General features: G+C 44.6%; 1 protein-coding gene across 1 annotated transcript; it reads right to left on the bottom strand.

Moving 5' to 3' along the window:
* Positions 1-256: 256 nt before the first annotated feature.
* tnfsf11 (TNF superfamily member 11) lies at positions 257-10,458 on the bottom strand. Its single transcript, XM_079518077.1, has 4 exons — positions 10,242-10,458; positions 7,532-7,567; positions 3,094-3,220; positions 257-2,624 (listed from the first exon to the last, which is right to left on the bottom strand). Exons 1-4 carry the CDS (start codon positions 10,440-10,442, stop codon positions 2,179-2,181), a joined length of 810 nt encoding a protein of 269 aa, XP_079374203.1. The 5' UTR covers positions 10,443-10,458; the 3' UTR covers positions 257-2,178.
* Positions 10,459-19,125: the final 8,667 nt, after the last annotated feature.

Raw genomic sequence — 19,125 nt, 5'->3', positions numbered from 1 at the left:
TCATCGTGATATTAGGCCTGGGTGGCCACTTCATCACTGCATGCTGAAAGGTTGTGGCGGAGACGGCATTCTGGCTGGATTAAGTCCTCCCGGTGCACGACTAGGTCAGGACAAAGATTAATCCCTAATTCATATTCCACTGTACTACAGTGGCACTGGCACGTGCGCAGAAAATAGCAGATTTATACAAGCTTGAGCTCGGCAAGTAATTCAGGCTCAATTCAGATGATGTCAGAAAACACAGCGCTTTAGAAAAGTAATGTTTTTTATTTAAACATACACAGACATAAATAAAAAATAAAAAACATTGAATGAAAAAAATCTAAAGGATGAAGATTTTATGGATATGCTACAATCACGTTAGAAAAACATTATATTCTGCTTTTGGCTAGGCAAGTGCACACAGAATTGTCAGGACAAAGATACATAAATATGCTTTCTAAAATTGAGCCCCTGTGTTTTAATATCAAAAAAGCGTGTCTACTATTTTGTCTAAGTGCTGCATAATGAATGTCATACAGACATAAAATATAAATGATTTTCTTTACAGTTGAAAGGTCATTTTAACAATGACCTATCTCTGTACATCTATATCTAATAAATAAATACTAATAGTGCATATTCCCATTTAACTCGGTGAAGAGGCAAATGAAAACCAAAAAAAAAAAAAAAAAAAGGAAAAAAAAACTTTTAAGTTAAAGACAGACCAAAGTCAATTTGGTCCCCCAAGTCAAAAGACAAGAGTTTGTTCGTGTCACCTACGGTCAGACAGCCCAGCTATCTGCTCTAGGATCACTTATATCTTGATTGTCATTGTCATTGCCACATGTTCTCCTCAGTTTGATATGACATTGGTGTGTCATTGCCTTCACTGTAGCACCCCACACATTGGACTTCACTCATTACCAAGGCAGAGAACTCTCATTAAACGTCATGGCTTATGCTGATCTGCTCATTCTCATGTTGGTGCGTTCAACTGTGACTGTATCTGTTGAGGGTTGTCTCGTTCAACCACGTGAACCGCTGGAGTACCCCACAGGTCTATACTTGGTCCCTTCCCTTTTCCCTCCACACCACCAAATAGCCAATGTACAAGTTCACACGCAACACGTTGCGAGCTTGTAGATCTGCTGTTTTCGCGGCATGTTCCTCTACGATAACATACCCAGAATAGGGACGCAAGGGTTCATATGGTTAAAATGTGAATGTCAATTTGCTATGATGTCATTTTGCCGTTCAATGCGAGGGTGAACTCTACACATGGGACAGCTGGCTACAATACTGTACGATTAGAGATTCAGAACTAACGACACACTACAAAGTATGTTTGTGTTGTTTAGGCTACTTACTACAATGGAACACAGTAATTCCTCATCACCAACTGTCTTGTTCACACTTATAATAAATGCCTTTCATTAAATCATTTTAGTATTAAATGTGGTGGCTCATAGCCACGCCTGGGAATGTTGTTATCATTACCCTGTGTTAATCCGCTAAGTACAAGCAGATGCTCCGTTAGCTAAAACGTTACACCGCTGAACACACGTACTCTTTTCCTGAAGTTTCCAAGAAAATAAGGATCAACAGTGATAAATCCTTTCTCACTGCACGGTCCTGCCAAAGGGCTTTTTGTCATGGCTACTCCCTTATGGTTTGCTTTTGTTAGCAGAATACACGTGTCTACTAGTCTAGTCCATGATGTTGAAGTCAGTGCCAATGTCAAAACTCTAGCTCATGTGTGTTCCTGAATGTTTCTTTCAACATGTAATGGCCAAAACCCACATAGAGTCACAACCGTATCACCAATACCATGACACCATTTACTAAACTGTCAGAAGATAGCCTCTATAGGTCACATCTCTAAACAGAAGCATCCAGTGCCATTTTAGAACCATATGTTTAAAGACTTTGAATAGGATGCCACGGAAGTGAATGGCCAGACAAGTACTCCCTCGGTGACTATCAATCCTGTATTTCTCCGCATATTCAAAGGCCGGTTGGTGAAGAGCAACGTATAAAAAGAACCTATACAATAAAAAAACACATTATTTCTTTTTGAACAGCTCAATAATATAAATCAGTAATCTTACAAAATGACAAGTGCTCGCACAGTGGTTCTTTGGCGTATCAAATGTTCAGTAGCACAACCTCCCTCCCGTTGCATGTTCTCTAAAAATTTCAGTTGCCCAGTTTCATGGCCCCGAAATACGTCCCTTTCCCCTCCGGGTCCAGCAACCAGGCGTTGGACACGTTGACGTACAGGGCGTCGCCCTCCTCCAGCCGTACCCCCCGGCCCTGCTGGGAGCAGTACATGTTGTAGTCCTTCTTCCCCCAGCGCATGGTGCTGCCCGTCTTCATCAGCACCACGGCCTTCACCACGTTCTGCTTGATGCGCTCGTGGTACACGTACTGGATGAGCTGGGTGTTGCTCACGTCGGGTGCCGGGGTCCTGGTCTGCCCGGCGCTGTCCTCTGGTTCGAGGACGTAGTAGCGGAAGCAGGTCTTGGCGTAAACATAGTAGAAGCCGGATTCTAGCACCACGAGTTTGCCCTTCTGGTAGTCCATGCGGTTGCGCAGTCCGTGTACTTCGTCCCAGTCGATTGTGATGTCCCTTGGCTCGCCCTCTGAAGAAAACCATGGCAATAAGAACAGGTTAGAGGTAATACGGTAGATGGGGGATGGGGTTTTATTGTGTGTGTGTCGTGTGCTTGTGTGTGTGTGTGTGTATATACTTTGAATACACACACACACACACACACACACACACACACACACACACACACACACACACACACACACACACACACACACACACACACACACACACACTCTCTCTGTATACAGTACATACTGTTCTGTAATATAGCATTTTCATTTTGTAGTTACAACAGGCTACATGAATTCATTATTGCTTACTTACTGCTTATTGTTTACGAAAACTACTTTATTGGTACTATTATGGCTACTATTATGGCTACTATTACTATTACACACTATTATGGCCACATCAGATACTTCTAAATTAAGTTTGAAGGACATATTGCATTATGCAGTCGAACAATCAAGGTCAATCTGTTCCAACTCTGGACTTACTCTTGGCGTACTCCTGTTGCGATTTGATGGGTAGATGAGCGGAGGGCAGGACGTCTTTGGAAGTCTTACATCGTCGGTTTTTCCTTGTGTCCTTCAGGGCATCAAGCACTGGCTCTGTCTGCACCTCCTGCAGAAAACAGGAAATGGTCATAATCGGTAAAGGGTAAACGGTGCATTTATATAGCGCCTTTATCCAAGGCGCTTTACATAGATTGTGCCTTACAATCAGCAAAATGGCAGCTGACAAATGGAAATTCACATCATTGTGGAGAGAACACTATATAATGAGTGTGTCAGTCAGACCACACTCTGTGGACAGTTGCTCAATGTCAGACTTTGTATAGTGACATCTGAAATTCACTCCAAGCCACAAATAGCTTAGCTCAGAAACAATGCCATTTTGACATGCCACACCACAGCTTTATCTTGCTGTCTCCTTGAATAATTATGCATTTGCATGAGTGAGTGAAATGTATATTTGTGTTAAATGGTATTTAATGTGTGTGTGTGTGTGTGTGTGTGTGTGTGTGTGTGTGTGTGTGTGTGTGTGTGTGCGTGCGTGCGTGCGTGCGTGCGTGCGTGCGTGCGTGTACTGTATGTGCCCATGCATTTGTATGGTTGTGCATGCATGTATAGCTGATAATAACTGTGATTTTTGTGTGTATGTTGGCCTGCAAATACTGTAAGGGGATCATGAAATCTCTTTCTCTTGGTCCAACGTGACCTTGCCTGTTACAGTAAATATCTTATCCCTTTACAGCGGTGGTTGAACTTGGTGCTGGAGGCTCTGTCAGCTAGACTGTCAGTGAGTGTAACCTTTCAGATGGATTGCGCTTTTCACATACTTGGCGCCGCTTATCTGATCAGCCCCCCGAGTGATGACTCTATAGGTCTAAGCTACAGTGCTTCTTCCTCAGGCAACACGGAGCGCATACAGTAGAAGAAAAACATGGTTTTCAAGCAGGTAAATAGTTACTGCAGCAAGGTTGCCAAGTCTCGTCAGCCTTTTGAGACGAGGAGAGCCTGGCATGAGACTCATGTTTTCCTGCTACATCTCTCAATAAAAATAAATAAATTCAGGTCAAAGTTCAAAGAAAGATAGACACTTTTTGCATTTGAATAGTTGCTTGCTGAGTTATAAATGAGTGAACATATTTCACTACCTTTAAATGTTTTAGCTAAAGTATATATATTTGTGTATGAAGTCAGTGTGCACAGCAATTGTACAAATTAATTTGTGCGACTGCATTAATGTTTTATGCACACACAATCATACATGCATTAGATTACATTAACTTTTTTCTCACAAATGTTGGTCCTAATGCTCACTTCTGTGAAGAGTATAAAGCACTGTCACGTTGAAAATGTTTCAACTTGTTTCAGAATTTATGGGTAATTTCCTCCGATTCAATAATCTCAGGTATGCCGGCAATGTCATCCTGCCGTCGCCTTATGCCAGGAAATAAAATACCACAGTGAAAATGAAACGGGCAAGCCCCTTAAACAGGCCACCCTAACAAGAACAGCACACACAGACAGTCAGACACACACATTGCCTCTTAAATACAAACAACACTAAACAAGCCAAAGAAACCTAAATTACCCCGTGACAATCACACCGAGACCGCGAAACGCGGTTCTGTGCACGTCAACATTGCACTGTGCTAATATTACAATGTAATATTTACTCAAAACCCGAACTTGGACAGATTTACACCGCTCTCAAATCTAAGATTAGCACCGTCTGTCCTCCAAAAACAATTTGCTGCACAAACATGTTTATAGAATGGTGGTACGGAATGAGACAAGGGGGTAAACAAGGACTTGCCAAGGCCACTAAGACATCATCAACGTCTGTGCTCCCAACTGGCCTTACATTGTGTGGATCTGTCCCTGATTTGTGGTTCGCACTTGACCGCCTCATACCTTTTTCACCAGCAGGATGACATTGTATAAACAAGGGAGCAACAGCTTGGCTGTTTTCTGGGTGTACAATGGTGATGCTCAATGTCAACGTGACCTACGGTTGAGGCCGTAGCGCGGCGAGGGGGAAAAGCCACACACTGTAGCAGAGGGGGCTATTTAAAGGTGCTTTCCACAGAACTAGACCTAGATAATGTTGTCTCCGGGTGAATAATGGCACACACTGTCATCTCACTGTATATGCCTCTGGGCCAGAGAATGCACAGCGCTGCAAGGCTTTGGTTTTTAGTCCTATGACTTTATACTAGATGTAGCTCAACTTCTGTATTATCTTGTTGAGTGGTTTCTGCCTCAGAAACACAAGTCTGTTCACTCACAACTTGGCCAACGAGAGCGGGGCAATCCTTGTATGTTTAAAAGTGCATCAATCAGACAAATCTCCGAAAACTGTTAAGTGTTCACATCGTGAGTCAGTGGTCCCAATTCACTGGCTTTTCACCATCCTCACCACTCCCAATAGTTCAGACCACAGCCCCAGATCCAGCGTAGGCCAGGCCTAACATCCTGTCTTCCATCAAAGGGCATGGAGCGTGTAGCTAAACAAGAGAGCTGACAGCTGTCCAGTGGGGCCCGCTCTCTAACAAAACCCTCTGGTCTGTCAGAGGAGAGCGGCGGTGGTCCAAGGGCAGACCCTAACACAACACAGTGTGGGCCAAGTGGACCTGTCACCCTGACACCTCATAAAGCTCCCAGCATGCCTCACTCTGCGCCATGGGAAATGGCCGATAGTTGATGACACAATGAGCTCCTCAGTCCAAAGACAGGCTGGGTGGTTTTGTCTGAGGACTCCACCGGGGCTACCCGGGGCAAACACAAATACATAATTTCAAAAGGAGTTACTGCATAATGGGAAACCAAACACAAGTGAAGCAAAGCAGCCCTTTTCTTCTGTGTTGTTTTACTTCCTGGAAGGTTTTTGCTTGTGCATGGCAAAAACCTGTGCCAAGAAAATGGCGGCGCCTTCCAAGAAAGGAATTAGAGAAAAACCCCTATCAGACCTCAACAATGGAGCATTCCAACCTGACCACTCCGTTATGCCACCCTTACTGATGATTGAAGGTTACCGAGGACACTTGGCAACCACAGATGGCAAACAATGACATCATGCAGAAGCACAAAGAGTTGATTGGTTCTCTCGCTTGTCTTGGCTGTCAAATCCAAACGTTTGGCCAAGTCACTAGCTAAAGTGTCAGCGGCACTCCCATTTAACAACAACACTTTCTAGTGAGCCACATCACAGGCTAATATTGGTGGTGTCCTACAAGAAAAAAGAAAACACTTAAAATACAGCTTCATTCATAAGCTATGGGACACTACTCTATATCAAACAAGGTGTATTTTCCGCCCTGTGGTCTACCATCACCAGCCTTCCTGACCACCACTGGTGGAAGGCAGTATGCACCACGGCACTAAGCGAAATTACTAAGCACAGCATTTAAAGTGGTTAAGCTTTTGTTTGTCTTTAACTATTCTTTAATTATGTAATACAAATTCGAAGGCAAGGCACATTATACCTCCAGTTTGGAACAAACATAAGAAAATAATACCTATCATTAATGTAAACATTCTTAATAACATGTTAATAGCCTACAGGGCTTTTTATGTGGCATAAAAACTTTGGTCTTGTTTATACCATATAACTGCGAGAGTGGTAGTTTTCAAATTAATTTTGTTTCCTGGTATGTTGATGACATGTGACAATCAAAACAAAACAAAATCTGATAAAATGTTTCTTCCTAACCTTCATGAATAATTCATATTTATTATTCACTTGGAGGACCATGTTCTGATGGAAATTTAAATTGTTGGTGTTCTCCTTTTCTCATTTGAACCAAAAGGTTTACACAGTAATTTCTGCGGTGAGTGAGGTTCATGAACCCTTGGGCCCTTTCGAAGAAATAAAACCACACGGTGTAGTAATATAAAATGAGTGCAAAACAAGCACTCTTCATCCGCCAACTTAGAACTGCAGATATTTTGTTGCTCTCAGCAATAGGCCTATCTCACAGAATTTCCCCGCCCCCTTAATACGCCCCCTTTCCGTGTTAGTGGTGATAGCGTGACGTCACTCCATAGACACTACATGTTAACAGAGGTAATTTAAGAAGTCTACAACTTTTGTTTTCTCAAGGTAAGGTTTGTTCTATCTGTTCGAGCTGATTTACCATCTTGTTTTCTTCATAATAATATTGGTCTGTCACATTTTTACATTAGGAAATGTACTTAGATTCTCCAGAGAAAAAAACGTGTAAATGCTAATGTTAAATGACACCACTATTTACCGGAAGTGGGCGTGGAAAGCGGGCTGTGAGATAGGCCTATTGGTGCATCTACTGTGTCATATAACAGGAAGTAAAACGGTTATAAATAATGGTGTAGGCCGTGCTCCAATTGAAAAGAAAGTCCCTGCTGTTGTTGTGTTGTTTTGCACGGGGTCATGCAGGAGACAACTCACCTCTATGGGTCGGTGTGGAGCTGACGACAGGTCTACCTGGAGACAGATACAGAGAGGTTAGAGGTCAACGTTTCAAAACAACAACAACAACAACAACAACAACACCACAATCATAGCCGCCCGCGGCCCCTAATGAGGACACAAACCTAGCAGGAAACATTTCCACAGCTCCATGACAGGTGTGAGTGGGAGGGATATTTCACAAAACTTTGCAGGAAGAGGAAGACGAAAATAAGTGTGGGGGCTGGTTGGATTGGAGCTCTTTTACCGCATGTCACTCCCCTGGCAGATTTGCCGCCAGACTGCCTGGCTGTCACAGCATGGCCAAATTAAAAGTAGCTTTGAGAGTGAGTCACTCTGTGGCTCAATTGTCAGGGGTCAGCTTAACTCACTGTCAACTATGAACACAAACTAAACCGTAAACAAATACTTTGTCCTTTGCCTTTTTGTGTGTACTACACCACGTGCATACGCACACACGCACGCATGCATGCACACACACACACACACACACACACACTGTACACACACACACACACACACACACACACACACACACACACACACAAGCAGCGTGTCAAAATGCCCTTACACCAGCACATTCCTGCGCAGGCACCAGGCACGGCACTGTGCAGATTCCTGCTCCCATGTCTCTGTCTCCAGTAAGTCACACAGGTGTTTAAAGACCAGTGATGGTGCAGTGCCAAACAAACTGTGGTCCATGCTAGGCTATGACTCAGCTTCAAAATGCTACCACATGGTGCCATCAGGGTCAGGAAGGATAGGCATTAGGCATGGAGTATTAATTCACAACCCAGCACGCTGTCTTTCATGTAAATCGAACTCTGGCCAATCAGACTGAGTCTCGTAGCAGAACTGCGATTAACAAGGACGCTGATTACTCCCCACAGCTGCACACATCACAGAATCATATTTCCCCAATAGACAGAATACAACTACACAAAAGTATTGGCTTTCTCCCTTAATTTCTTGGATTCTTCAATTCCACTCTGGGGCTTTCAGAGTCAACTTCACTCTCACTGACTCCCTGCCACCAACAACCCCCCCCCCCCCCCCTCGCACACACACACACACACACACACGCACACGCACACGCACACACACACACACACACACACACACACACACACACACACACACACACACACACACACACACACACACACACACTGTCTGTACTTTTCTGTCTCTAAGAATTCTAAGAAGACATATTTTGTCCTGGACACAAGTCTGGCTTGTGTCCAGGACAAGTTACCACCACGCACCGATGTGTTTATCCCAAAAACAAGCCAAACAGATCTGACACATAAACATACAGTGGAGTGGAGCGAGAGAGATAGAGAGAGAGAGAGAAAGGGGGGCTGGGAGGAGGGAGGGGGGGCTCAGAGAGAGAGAACTTTTCAAGTAAAGCATCTTGACAGAAAGGAGATGCGGTCTCTTCCATTGGCTTGTCGAAACACGACCATTATTCAATTCCAAAACCGCCATAAAGTAACAAAAACAACCGGGGCCTAATGTAAATGTTGCTTTTACAAGATCACAGATATGTACAACGAAGATAAGACTATAAAGATGAGTTAGCTATACCTGACAAGCCGTGAACTAACTGTGTGTGGATGCATGTTTTTACCAGTTGTAATATATTCTGAGAATTTGCAGTGTCTCTCAATACTTTATGTGAAGGATAACATGACGGCATAAATTTATACCCAGAGACTTTTGTCTTGATATTTTCCAGAGAGTTCAAATGCATTTCCAAAAGTGTTATTTTCAGTCCATGGCCTTGAAGAAACCTCTGTTTATTCTCAAAGGTCTTCACTTTTGACAGATAAATTACAAATATAGCCCAAATCAAATGGCATGTAAACATGTGCATGAAAAACTGCAGGCAGAGGCATAAGTGAAAACATCTGCAGTTTGCAAACAAGACGTCTTGCAGAATGACATTTGTATTTACAGTAGAGCCTGAATTAGCCTACCAAGATTTATCACCCAAACGGAGCGATGCTTCAGATAAGGTTTTGCAGCCGCAGGAAAATATGATCTCGCTGAAATAGCTGTTAAAATGCAACGCCCTAATCTCCGTGGAAAATCTCAGCAGCAATGCGAGGTGATGCGTGTGAAAGAACAGCACTGCGCGCTGACAGCGGAGTAGGCCTACAGTAACATACCATGACCTACGCGGGCAATGTTCAAACTTAAGTAAACACACTGAGGCGCAGCGCCTTAAAACAGAAACCAATTATGTTTCCTTTCCTTGTAACAGGAGTAGGCTAGTCTCAAATCCTTATCTCAAAATTCTCGAAAAGCAAGCTTCAAATGTTCATTATCTTTCGCCTACTCTTGTAGATTAGATCCGCTTTGTAAACGAACCCTGCGAGCATGTATCATACTTTAGTCTACCTTTAATGGTAGACATTAAAAGATTGCGCTATGTTGACACAATTTAATTCTCATGCAGTTTGCCAGATATAATTATTGTGGGCCCACCTCCACAATATACACGTACACATTTCGAAGAAAGTTGTTTTCAAAGAAATTGAAAGTTTAAGCAGCCAAATATGCTGTCAGACAAGCACTGTGGGAAAAAAAAGAAAAGAAAAGCGCCACGACAAGTGAGAGGCAAAGTGTCGCATGCGTTGCATTGAAGTGAAGTGTGTTTGAGCGTGCAATAGAAAGCGTTGCCTACCTCTTGGAGGTAACCTGTCAAGTGTAATAAGATCGCCACGCTCGACGCCACCTGAAGCAATCCCATAACAGCGAGCGTGCCGAAGAGCAGCGGCCGGTACGTGGGTTCCGAGCTCTGCACGGGGTGGAAGCGGTGCTGCCCCGACTCAATGTCGACCGTGTTCCGAAGGTAGCCCCGGTAATCGTTATGGTTAGCTGCCATGGCTGAGCGCTGTGTCAGGTCCTCTCTCCTTAGTGCAAGAAAGGCAATTGTGACCGAGGAGTTCTATAAGCGGTGGGTGGGCTGGGAGAGTTCGGCTCCTTTGTAAAGCAGGCAGCCAATCAGACAGATGGACGGTACGGAGAGGGATCTCTGGTGCGTTGATCGCTCTCCTTGCAACGACGGAGTTACGTTACGGGACTGTCTCACACCGAACGACAGACAGACCGACAAGACAGAGAGACAGACGCGATCGCACTACAGGTAAAACGAGACGTGCGCCTTTATTTGCTCTGTGTGCCGCGGTGCTACAAAAGGCCCTTCAGCAAAACGAACTGACGTCACGTGAGCTTTTTACCCCTTGTGTCACAATTCTTCATTTAGGCAACAACAGTAGCGCCTCGGGGCTTTGATTGCCACAAACTAAAAAACAATAGCCTACCTGTACTGTATGATCAAAACAAGATGTCATCTTAACTGTTATGTTATAACTAATAATTCTTTATTATTATTAATAATTGAATCATGTCATTTAATTATGACACATGATCACACGCATTTTAGCAGCATGGTCATTAAATTAATGGCACACAAAATGTAACTAATGCAAGTTATGAATAGCCTATAACTTGTTTGTCTATAGCCTACTATAGCGGAGCCTATTACTATTACTGTGCCAAAGCGCACAAGTCTGCATGTGCGCGGCCTGTACTAGAAGGTGGCGCGCGCATGCATTGGCCTGGGCAGGGCATGGCCAGACCCTATATGGGCCAGAGTCCAGACTAATATGATATTAGTCTGGACTCTGGCCCATAGGGTCTGGCCATGCCATCACGCACATACAGTTGGGTGCCACCGATATTGTCCCTTATCATTTGACCCATTTAGGCATGACCTCAAAATTTAAAAAAATCCTTCTAAATCCTCCAGTTTTCTGAAATAAATATTTTCACGATTTTTCAAAAATAGCAGACCTACAAGCTCATAGCGCCACTCGGTGGCGCGCTATGAGCTTGTAGATCTGCTATTTTTCAATAGCTAAATTATAACATAATATTTAAAACACCAAAAGGGGTTCCCGCCCAAAATGGGTTAACTGTCCTTTTGCGCAGATCACGCAAACCTCGAGTCGATCGATCTACAGCCATAAAGAGAGAATTAATAAATATAAATCCAGATTACATTTTTGTCCAAAGAAGCAAAATATGTCTTCTTATTTGGCATGTATAGATACATGCCAAATATGCACAGCTAAACATAGGCTAATATTTCATTGGTTGTAGCCTATATAGTCACACTCACTGAATATTTTAAATTCATATTTATATATAATTTATTATTATTAAGTATTAACCCTGGATAAAACATACAATGATTTCATTCTAAATCTAAATCTAAATCTAAAACTCAACCGCAATAAATATATTTCAATGAATTGCACATATAGGCCATGACAAGGCAACACACCTAATCTTATTCTCAACAGCAATGAATCAATGATATGTGGTAGATTTGTGAAAACACAGTGAAAGGAATCCACTTCTGATGTATAAAAAAAGTATAATAGTTAAATGTAGTGGTCACTCTCTCTCTCCCTCTCTCCCTCTCATGCACACACGCACGCACGCACGCACGCACGCACGCACGCACGCACGCACGCACAAAGAGAGAGAGAGAGGTTATATCCTTCTAGGAACTGGCCGGAGAGACTCATTCCTTGAGTAACTCCATGGCATTGTTTTGGTGTACCAGAAAATCCGTCCATCCGTCTTTATGAATAAATTCATGAGCAACTAGCACTTATTGGATTTACTGACACCCCCACATCCCCCACACATACATACACTTGTCCCAGACAGACACATAGGCTACTCAACTGTTCTTCTTTCGGCCACCTCATTAGCTGGCTGACAGACCGGCGGTCACAAATACACAGAATCTAAACGCGGCGGTGGGCTCCTGTCAGCCCAGAGTGACCAACCTCGCCTGTTTTCATGGTGCCAGCATGCAGCAAAAAGGAACAACAGTGTAGTATTTGAAAAGCCAGCAGAAAATATAGCCTCCTTTTTGGGACAAAGGTTATTTTAGGCAGAAGCAGTGACAATGGAAAGGGGGGGGCGGCTGTGGGGGGTGGGGGTAGTAGTAGGTTTGGGTGAGTTTGCGAAACCCAAGCGAAAATCTCTGGGTGCCAGAGGAGTTCATGGGAGAAAGCAGGCTTTTTTAACGTCTCTCCACCCCCCCTCCCCAAACCATCTAACCTCATGGCGCTAGAATCATTTAATACTCCATCATTATGGGCTCTCTGACTTCATAAAACCACACACATGATTTCGGTTATGTTGTAGTAGGACTATATTTCCCTTGCAATTGCTCTGGGTTATTTTTTTTGTTTTTTTACTGCACTTATGTTGATTCTTTGCTTCTGAAATGTACAGCACGAGCATATAGGGACGTTAGCCTCTCGCACAGACAACACCATCTCTTTCACTTTGCTCTGTCAGGCGAGGCCCATATATAATACCACCTCCTGCCATCCCCGCCGGTGACCTTTTGACCTTGTGGCAAGATCCCAAGTGACCTCTTGCACTTGGCCGGCCGTGACCATGCGTGGTTTTTGGGCAGATGGCCATATAGATGTGGTACCATTAAGACCCATTCTCTTGGCCAGGGGGCTGTTTAATACACCGTGAGAACCCATGTTTAGCCGTGGTTTTCCTGTGTCCTCAGCTATTTCCCCCAGCGCTCAGGAGCGGCGGCCTGCGGTCAAGAGGAGCGGAGGCAACGGTTTGGGTGGTATTCAGGTTAATGTGTGCATACACGCGTGCGTGCATGTATGTGCGTGTACGGATGTGCGTGTACGGATGTGTGTGTGTGTGTGCGTGTGTGTGTGTGTGTGTGTGTGTGTGTGTGTGTGTGTGTGTTTGTGTGTGTGCGTGTGCGTGCGTGTAAGTGGGCACGGATGCGTGCGCGCGTGCATGCGCGCGCGCGCGCGCGTGTGTGTGTGTGACAGACACTGTGAGCGAGTAACGTTTTGGATGGTATTAATGCCCAGTTTTTTGCCATGTGAGCCATGCCGAAAAATGAAACTCAATGCTCCTTCAGACGATGACAGACAGCCAAAAGCCCTGCAGCTGATGAAAGGGAGATGAAGAGAGAAAGTTTAAGACACACACACACACACACACACACACACACACAGACACACACACACACACACACACACACACACACACACACACACACACACACACACACACACACACACACACACACACACTACCATACACCCATACATATACATTCAGAGAGACAGACAGAGAACACGAGGACGTGTGTTTACTTGGCTGCGACCCACACATGCCTTGTTATGTGCAACTGACTCTCTTTGGTTTTTAAGAGCATTCCTATTTGACCATGCCCTTGTCCTCACCCTAACCTTAAACTCAACAACGTTGCACTTGCCCATGAACTCTATAGCTATAGCATCAATGAGCAGTCCATCTTCAGACAGAACTGGGTCAGGGGCTGAGGGTTCATGGGTCAGGTGGAGCCCACAGGCCATGGTCCTGCACATGCAGCCCCCAGACTGTGGAGTCACCGTGAGCAGGGTCCGGCCATTCTGGTCTGCTCCTGGCTATTTCCGTTTCAAAAGCAACCAGCAAGATTCCACTGGATTCAGCCCGTTTGGAAAGCGAGTGGGCCGACATGCATGAATTAGAGAAGCCAATTATGAGGGAATGGTTGAGCTGCATGTTGGCATATACATATTTAAACTGTTACATTTGGCATGTTTAGTTTGTGATTAAATGTGCATTCTGGAGTGATACTGCTGCATGCCTTCTCAAAATTCCTGGGGAGCAAAAGTCCATTGTGCACCATATTCTTCACCCCACTATTTATTACCGGGCTCTTTTATCTGAATGAGAGGCACTATACTGTTGCTCCATTCAGTCTCACGACATGCAGAGTGGTGCATTGTCTCTGCTGTCACTCCCACATCCTCTGTGGTAAGGGGCTCAACCCAAGTCTGACATGAAAGGCACACATCACACACGTGCACACTCGAATAGACGTGCATGGCTGCATGCACACGCAGACACCGGCACATCTTCTATATACTTGAGAGTCCTCGCATCAACCCATCACAGACACACACCCCCCTATAAGCCTGACACCCTCCCTCCGCCCATTTCCCCAAGTTATTACACGGCAACCTCTATAGCAACGCCAGTGTTTACACACCCTCTTCCAATCCCCTCCCTTCTCCATCACGTCTCCCGTCACTTCACACTGTTGTGCGGTTTTTATCAAAACTACACATTTGAAAAGAAAATTGGAGGGGGCGATCACCCTGAACAGGGATATTCCGGGTCATTAGGCGGATACCGTTACAGTTGATGTGTGTTGGTTTGGGGGGGGGGAGTCGGGTTGAACACTGAGCACACAATTAATGCAAGGCACTCCTGGTCTGTGTGGAGACAAGTCAAATCAGAATGACAAGGTACACTGTTGCAGTTGGCTGCCGAATCACGCGCACCATGTAATTTGTATTATTAAGTCTTCATTTTGCTGCCGCGGTATTAATGCCTTGCTCCTCGGGTTCCATATGGAGTTGTTTAAGTGGCAGCGCGTGGATGGATCCATGCATGCAACAGGAGGACTCTCATCTTCATGCCTGGCCAACGGGGGCAGGGAGACGTCCTGTGAGCAACCCTGGCAGAGGAGAGCAGACCGCAGTGTTGATAGATGGATGCTGCCGGCTATGCATCAGGGAAATGTAGTAAGACACACATACAATCAGATGCACACATCCACACGCACACAGAGATTCATACTGCTACTGTATAATGTTGATAGACATAAAGAGACCCACACAGATACAAATACAGAATATAAATATAGAAATAAGAAGACACAGACACACACATATATGACATACATATACAAAACAATTATGTGCATGCATGTGGGCACACGGCTATAAAGGACGCAAACACACTCGCTGAGTGGGAACCGAGTGTTTCTTGTTTAAACAGCGTGTGAACACACATCTCGCTCCCCCACTTTGCACCCACCACACTCACCAAAAAGTAAACACAAAGTCTGTCAGCACTCCCCCAGCACTCCTACATCCTCTCACGGTCGTCACTAGATGGCCACCTTAGAAAGGACAGAAGTCCTGCATAATGTTTAGGAATGGGTTGAATTAATCAAATGTAGTTCATTTTAGCCATGGGTTTGATTAATTAGTTAATTGCAAATAGGTACGTTCAATATGGTTACGCTTAGGCGTAGGTAAGTATCTGGTGGACTTCTGTTCTTTCTAGGGTGGCCATCTAGTAACATCCTCCTCCCACCATCAGCTGCATCCTTTCTGCTTCCCTCTCCCCTCTCATCGCTGTCACTATTACGCTGAGAGCATCCTGTATGCTAACAATAAGGGCAAAGGAAAATCACAATTTTCCTGACACTAGCAATTATGAGGAGATTTTCCACTGACGTTATTACAAAGTAGCATGGAAGCAAATCCGCGTTCTAGACATTCCAACTGGACGCTGGGTTCCATATATTGGTTGGTGAGACAGGCGCACATATGCTAGGCGTGTCACTCGCAAACACCATGAAGGCAGCTTGAGTTTGTCACTTGTTGTTCTTATATTAAACGCTGGGGAGGGAATGCTGCTCCGGGAGGCACACGCGAGAGAGTCGCGAGAACCATGTCCTGTATAAGTTTGATGTCTTGGATGACCTCCCGGCGCATCGTTCATCACCAAACCACATCTCTCTTGTGAAACATTAAATTCCTACAATAGGATGTGCACTGCCAGGCCCTCGGCTGTCCAGCTGGGTGGGAAGGAGGAGGTTCGGGGGAGACTGAGAGGAAGAAGGAGGGAAAAACACCGGGAAGGGCCCAGTGAATGACATCAACACAAGATGTCTCCCCGCTTGAGTCGGTCATCTCCAAGATCCCCCGCCCCCCACCACCTTCCTTCTCTGTGGTTTTCATCAAAGACACACACCACCCTGTCACAGGCTGGCTGGGTGGGAGGCTGCATGTGCAGAGAACCTACTCAGGAAGGAAGTGACCTAAAATCTTACAGTGTGGGGATTTGTCAAGATGTTTCCTCACCCTGGCACACTCACAGTGACACATACACCTACGTACACACACCTGATTCATTCACGTCAGGACTGTGGGTTAGCTAGTGGGCGCAGGCAGACGAGAGATGAGACAAGACACATCAGGTCCTTAGAGGCGGATGTGCTTATCTTAATCGATCGCTTATGTGGATGAAGCGTGACTATATTAGGGCTCCGGTCTCACCGCACCGCAGTGGAAAACAACGGTGGGCTGCAGTGAATGGCGGGCCGTGGGATTGCCATGTTGTTTCTGTGACTCAGACAGAATTACTTGCCCTGTTCACAGATAATACATAATATTATTTGCAGCGTCTCTAGGTCCCCGGCTGAGCTCCATCTGCTGTTTCCGATCACCCCAGTCAAAACAGACTTCATCGGAATTGGGAAACACAGGCAGGGTCCTCTTGACTAAGATATTTCCCACTCCACCCAAGGTCCCCTTTCTCATCTCACCCTGTCATTTATAGGATAAACAATCGTTATTTAGACGGGATTCAGCTGTTCCTCCTGAACAGTGCTCTTATCTAACCCTCTGGCCTGTCCTGTGCTTCCCTCTGTGCTTTCTGTCTCTCCCTCAACTCTGTCTCCCACGCTGATGGGTTTCGTTGTGCCAGGCCGGGTCAGTGTGTGTCCATCAGCCGGACTGTGGGAGAGACAGAGTTAGGCTATTATTCCATCCCCACTGTTTGAAACACACACACACACGCAAACACACGCACGCACACAATTATCACTTTGTGAGGATGTTAAAAGCCTATTTTATGCCATTTTTACCATTTGGGTATTTGTATCCTGAACCCAACCTTGAACCTAACCCCTAAATGCCTACTGTAATCCTAACCGGGACCCAATTCCGAATCTTTTACTAATTGTAACGTTATCTCTAAATCTTATATAAATTACCCTTTCCTTCAAGTGGGCCCCCCCCCCACACACACACACACACTCACACACACGTATACGCATCACATACACCCAAAAACTCACCCAATAAGCATGCACACACACGTGTAGAGTGCCCACACACTGACACACACTGCATATAGTGCCAACACATACAGTGCCCGCACGCAGCTGTTTGGAGATGAGAACTATGGTTACCACCAACCACTGTGTGGTTACAACAACACTCTGCGGTCACTCCTGGAAACAAGAGGCTAATAGTGGTGACACGTCAAGTGGAGTGGAGATGAGTTCTCTCCTCGACTTCTGAAAGGTGTTTCCTCTAATGGGATCGCTCGTCTCCGCATCGCCAATAAAATCAACAGGATTTAAGGATATGCTCCACGATTGCTCTGACGATACCATGACATCAGCATAAAAAAAAGAAGAAAAAAAAAACATGTGTCTAATATGTATTGGAGTGAAGACATAACAGGAAAGGTGACGTGTTTAGGTGGGGGAAACATAGATTAAGGGACTCACTGTCAACAAGGCCTCGCGGCACGTTAGGAAAACAGAAATCGTGTCCAGAAATAAACGTGTAGGTGTTGTATTGACTGAAGAGTACAGTAGGCCTAAGCTTCTTTTTCCTTTGTTAAACCCGTTGAGGGTAGAAAACACCACACTTTATTTCCGAGCCGCAAACGTATGCATGTGATTAGAGTTTCCACTTGATGAATTGTATTGTGACATTATTACATTATGTAATAGCCTGCCTTGTACAATTATATTACTTGAATTACTTGCTATTTAGGGACAACCTAACGTGTGACGCTAATCAACAGCTCTATTCTTGGTTGAATAATTTGCAAGAAAAAGAAAAGTTTTTCGAATGAACATTTTTAATTGACTTGTTAGTTGTACTGCAAAGCAAATGCAAAACTATTTTATTTATATAGGCCTAATGTATATGTATTGTATCTTTGTACTGTCTGCAAAGCTTCAATACATGGTATCATCATACCAGGACAGGACCAGGAAACGTCCTACAGTATTACAGTAGATCCCCTACAATCTGAGGCATATGTTTTGGTTCAAGGATCATTGAAGGTCAGAGAGAGAGGAAAAAACATGCCACAAAGGCATACAAATCCAGCAAGATACTTGCTAATTTGTATGTAAAAGGCCTTTATTTAAATACGGGCTACAAACAAGTTGTGCTTGAGCCATTATTGTTTAAGATAACATGGCATAAGATAAGATAAACCTTTATTGACCCTGTCGGGAAATCGAGGTGTTGTAACAGCAACAGCAGTAAAGCAAGAAACGCCTGTAGGATATAGAGATAAGAATAAAGAAAACAAAATAATCTTAAACATCAATTATCCAAGAACAGAACAAAACAAAACAAAACAGGGGTGTTTCTGGCAAAGGCAACCTATAGGCAGTTGGTGCAGGATGAGGATGGCCAGAAACGTCACTTAGTTGTGGAGTCTGATGGATACTGGCAGAAGGGACTGTTGGAGTTGCTTGTGGTGTGCCGAGAAGGGATCAGTCTGTGGCTGACTGTGTGCTCCTCATCCCTGCTAGCACATCATAAAGGGAATGAGTGGGCTTCATTCAGGACAGCATCCAGCTTCCTCCTCCACAACCACCTCCTTGT

This window comes from Electrona antarctica (genome assembly GCF_951216825.1).
Source record: "Electrona antarctica genome assembly, chromosome: 13".
Lineage (NCBI taxonomy): Eukaryota > Metazoa > Chordata > Actinopteri > Myctophiformes > Myctophidae > Electrona > Electrona antarctica.
Note: the sequence above shows the minus strand (reverse complement) of the source record. Positions and strands in the feature narration are given on the sequence as shown.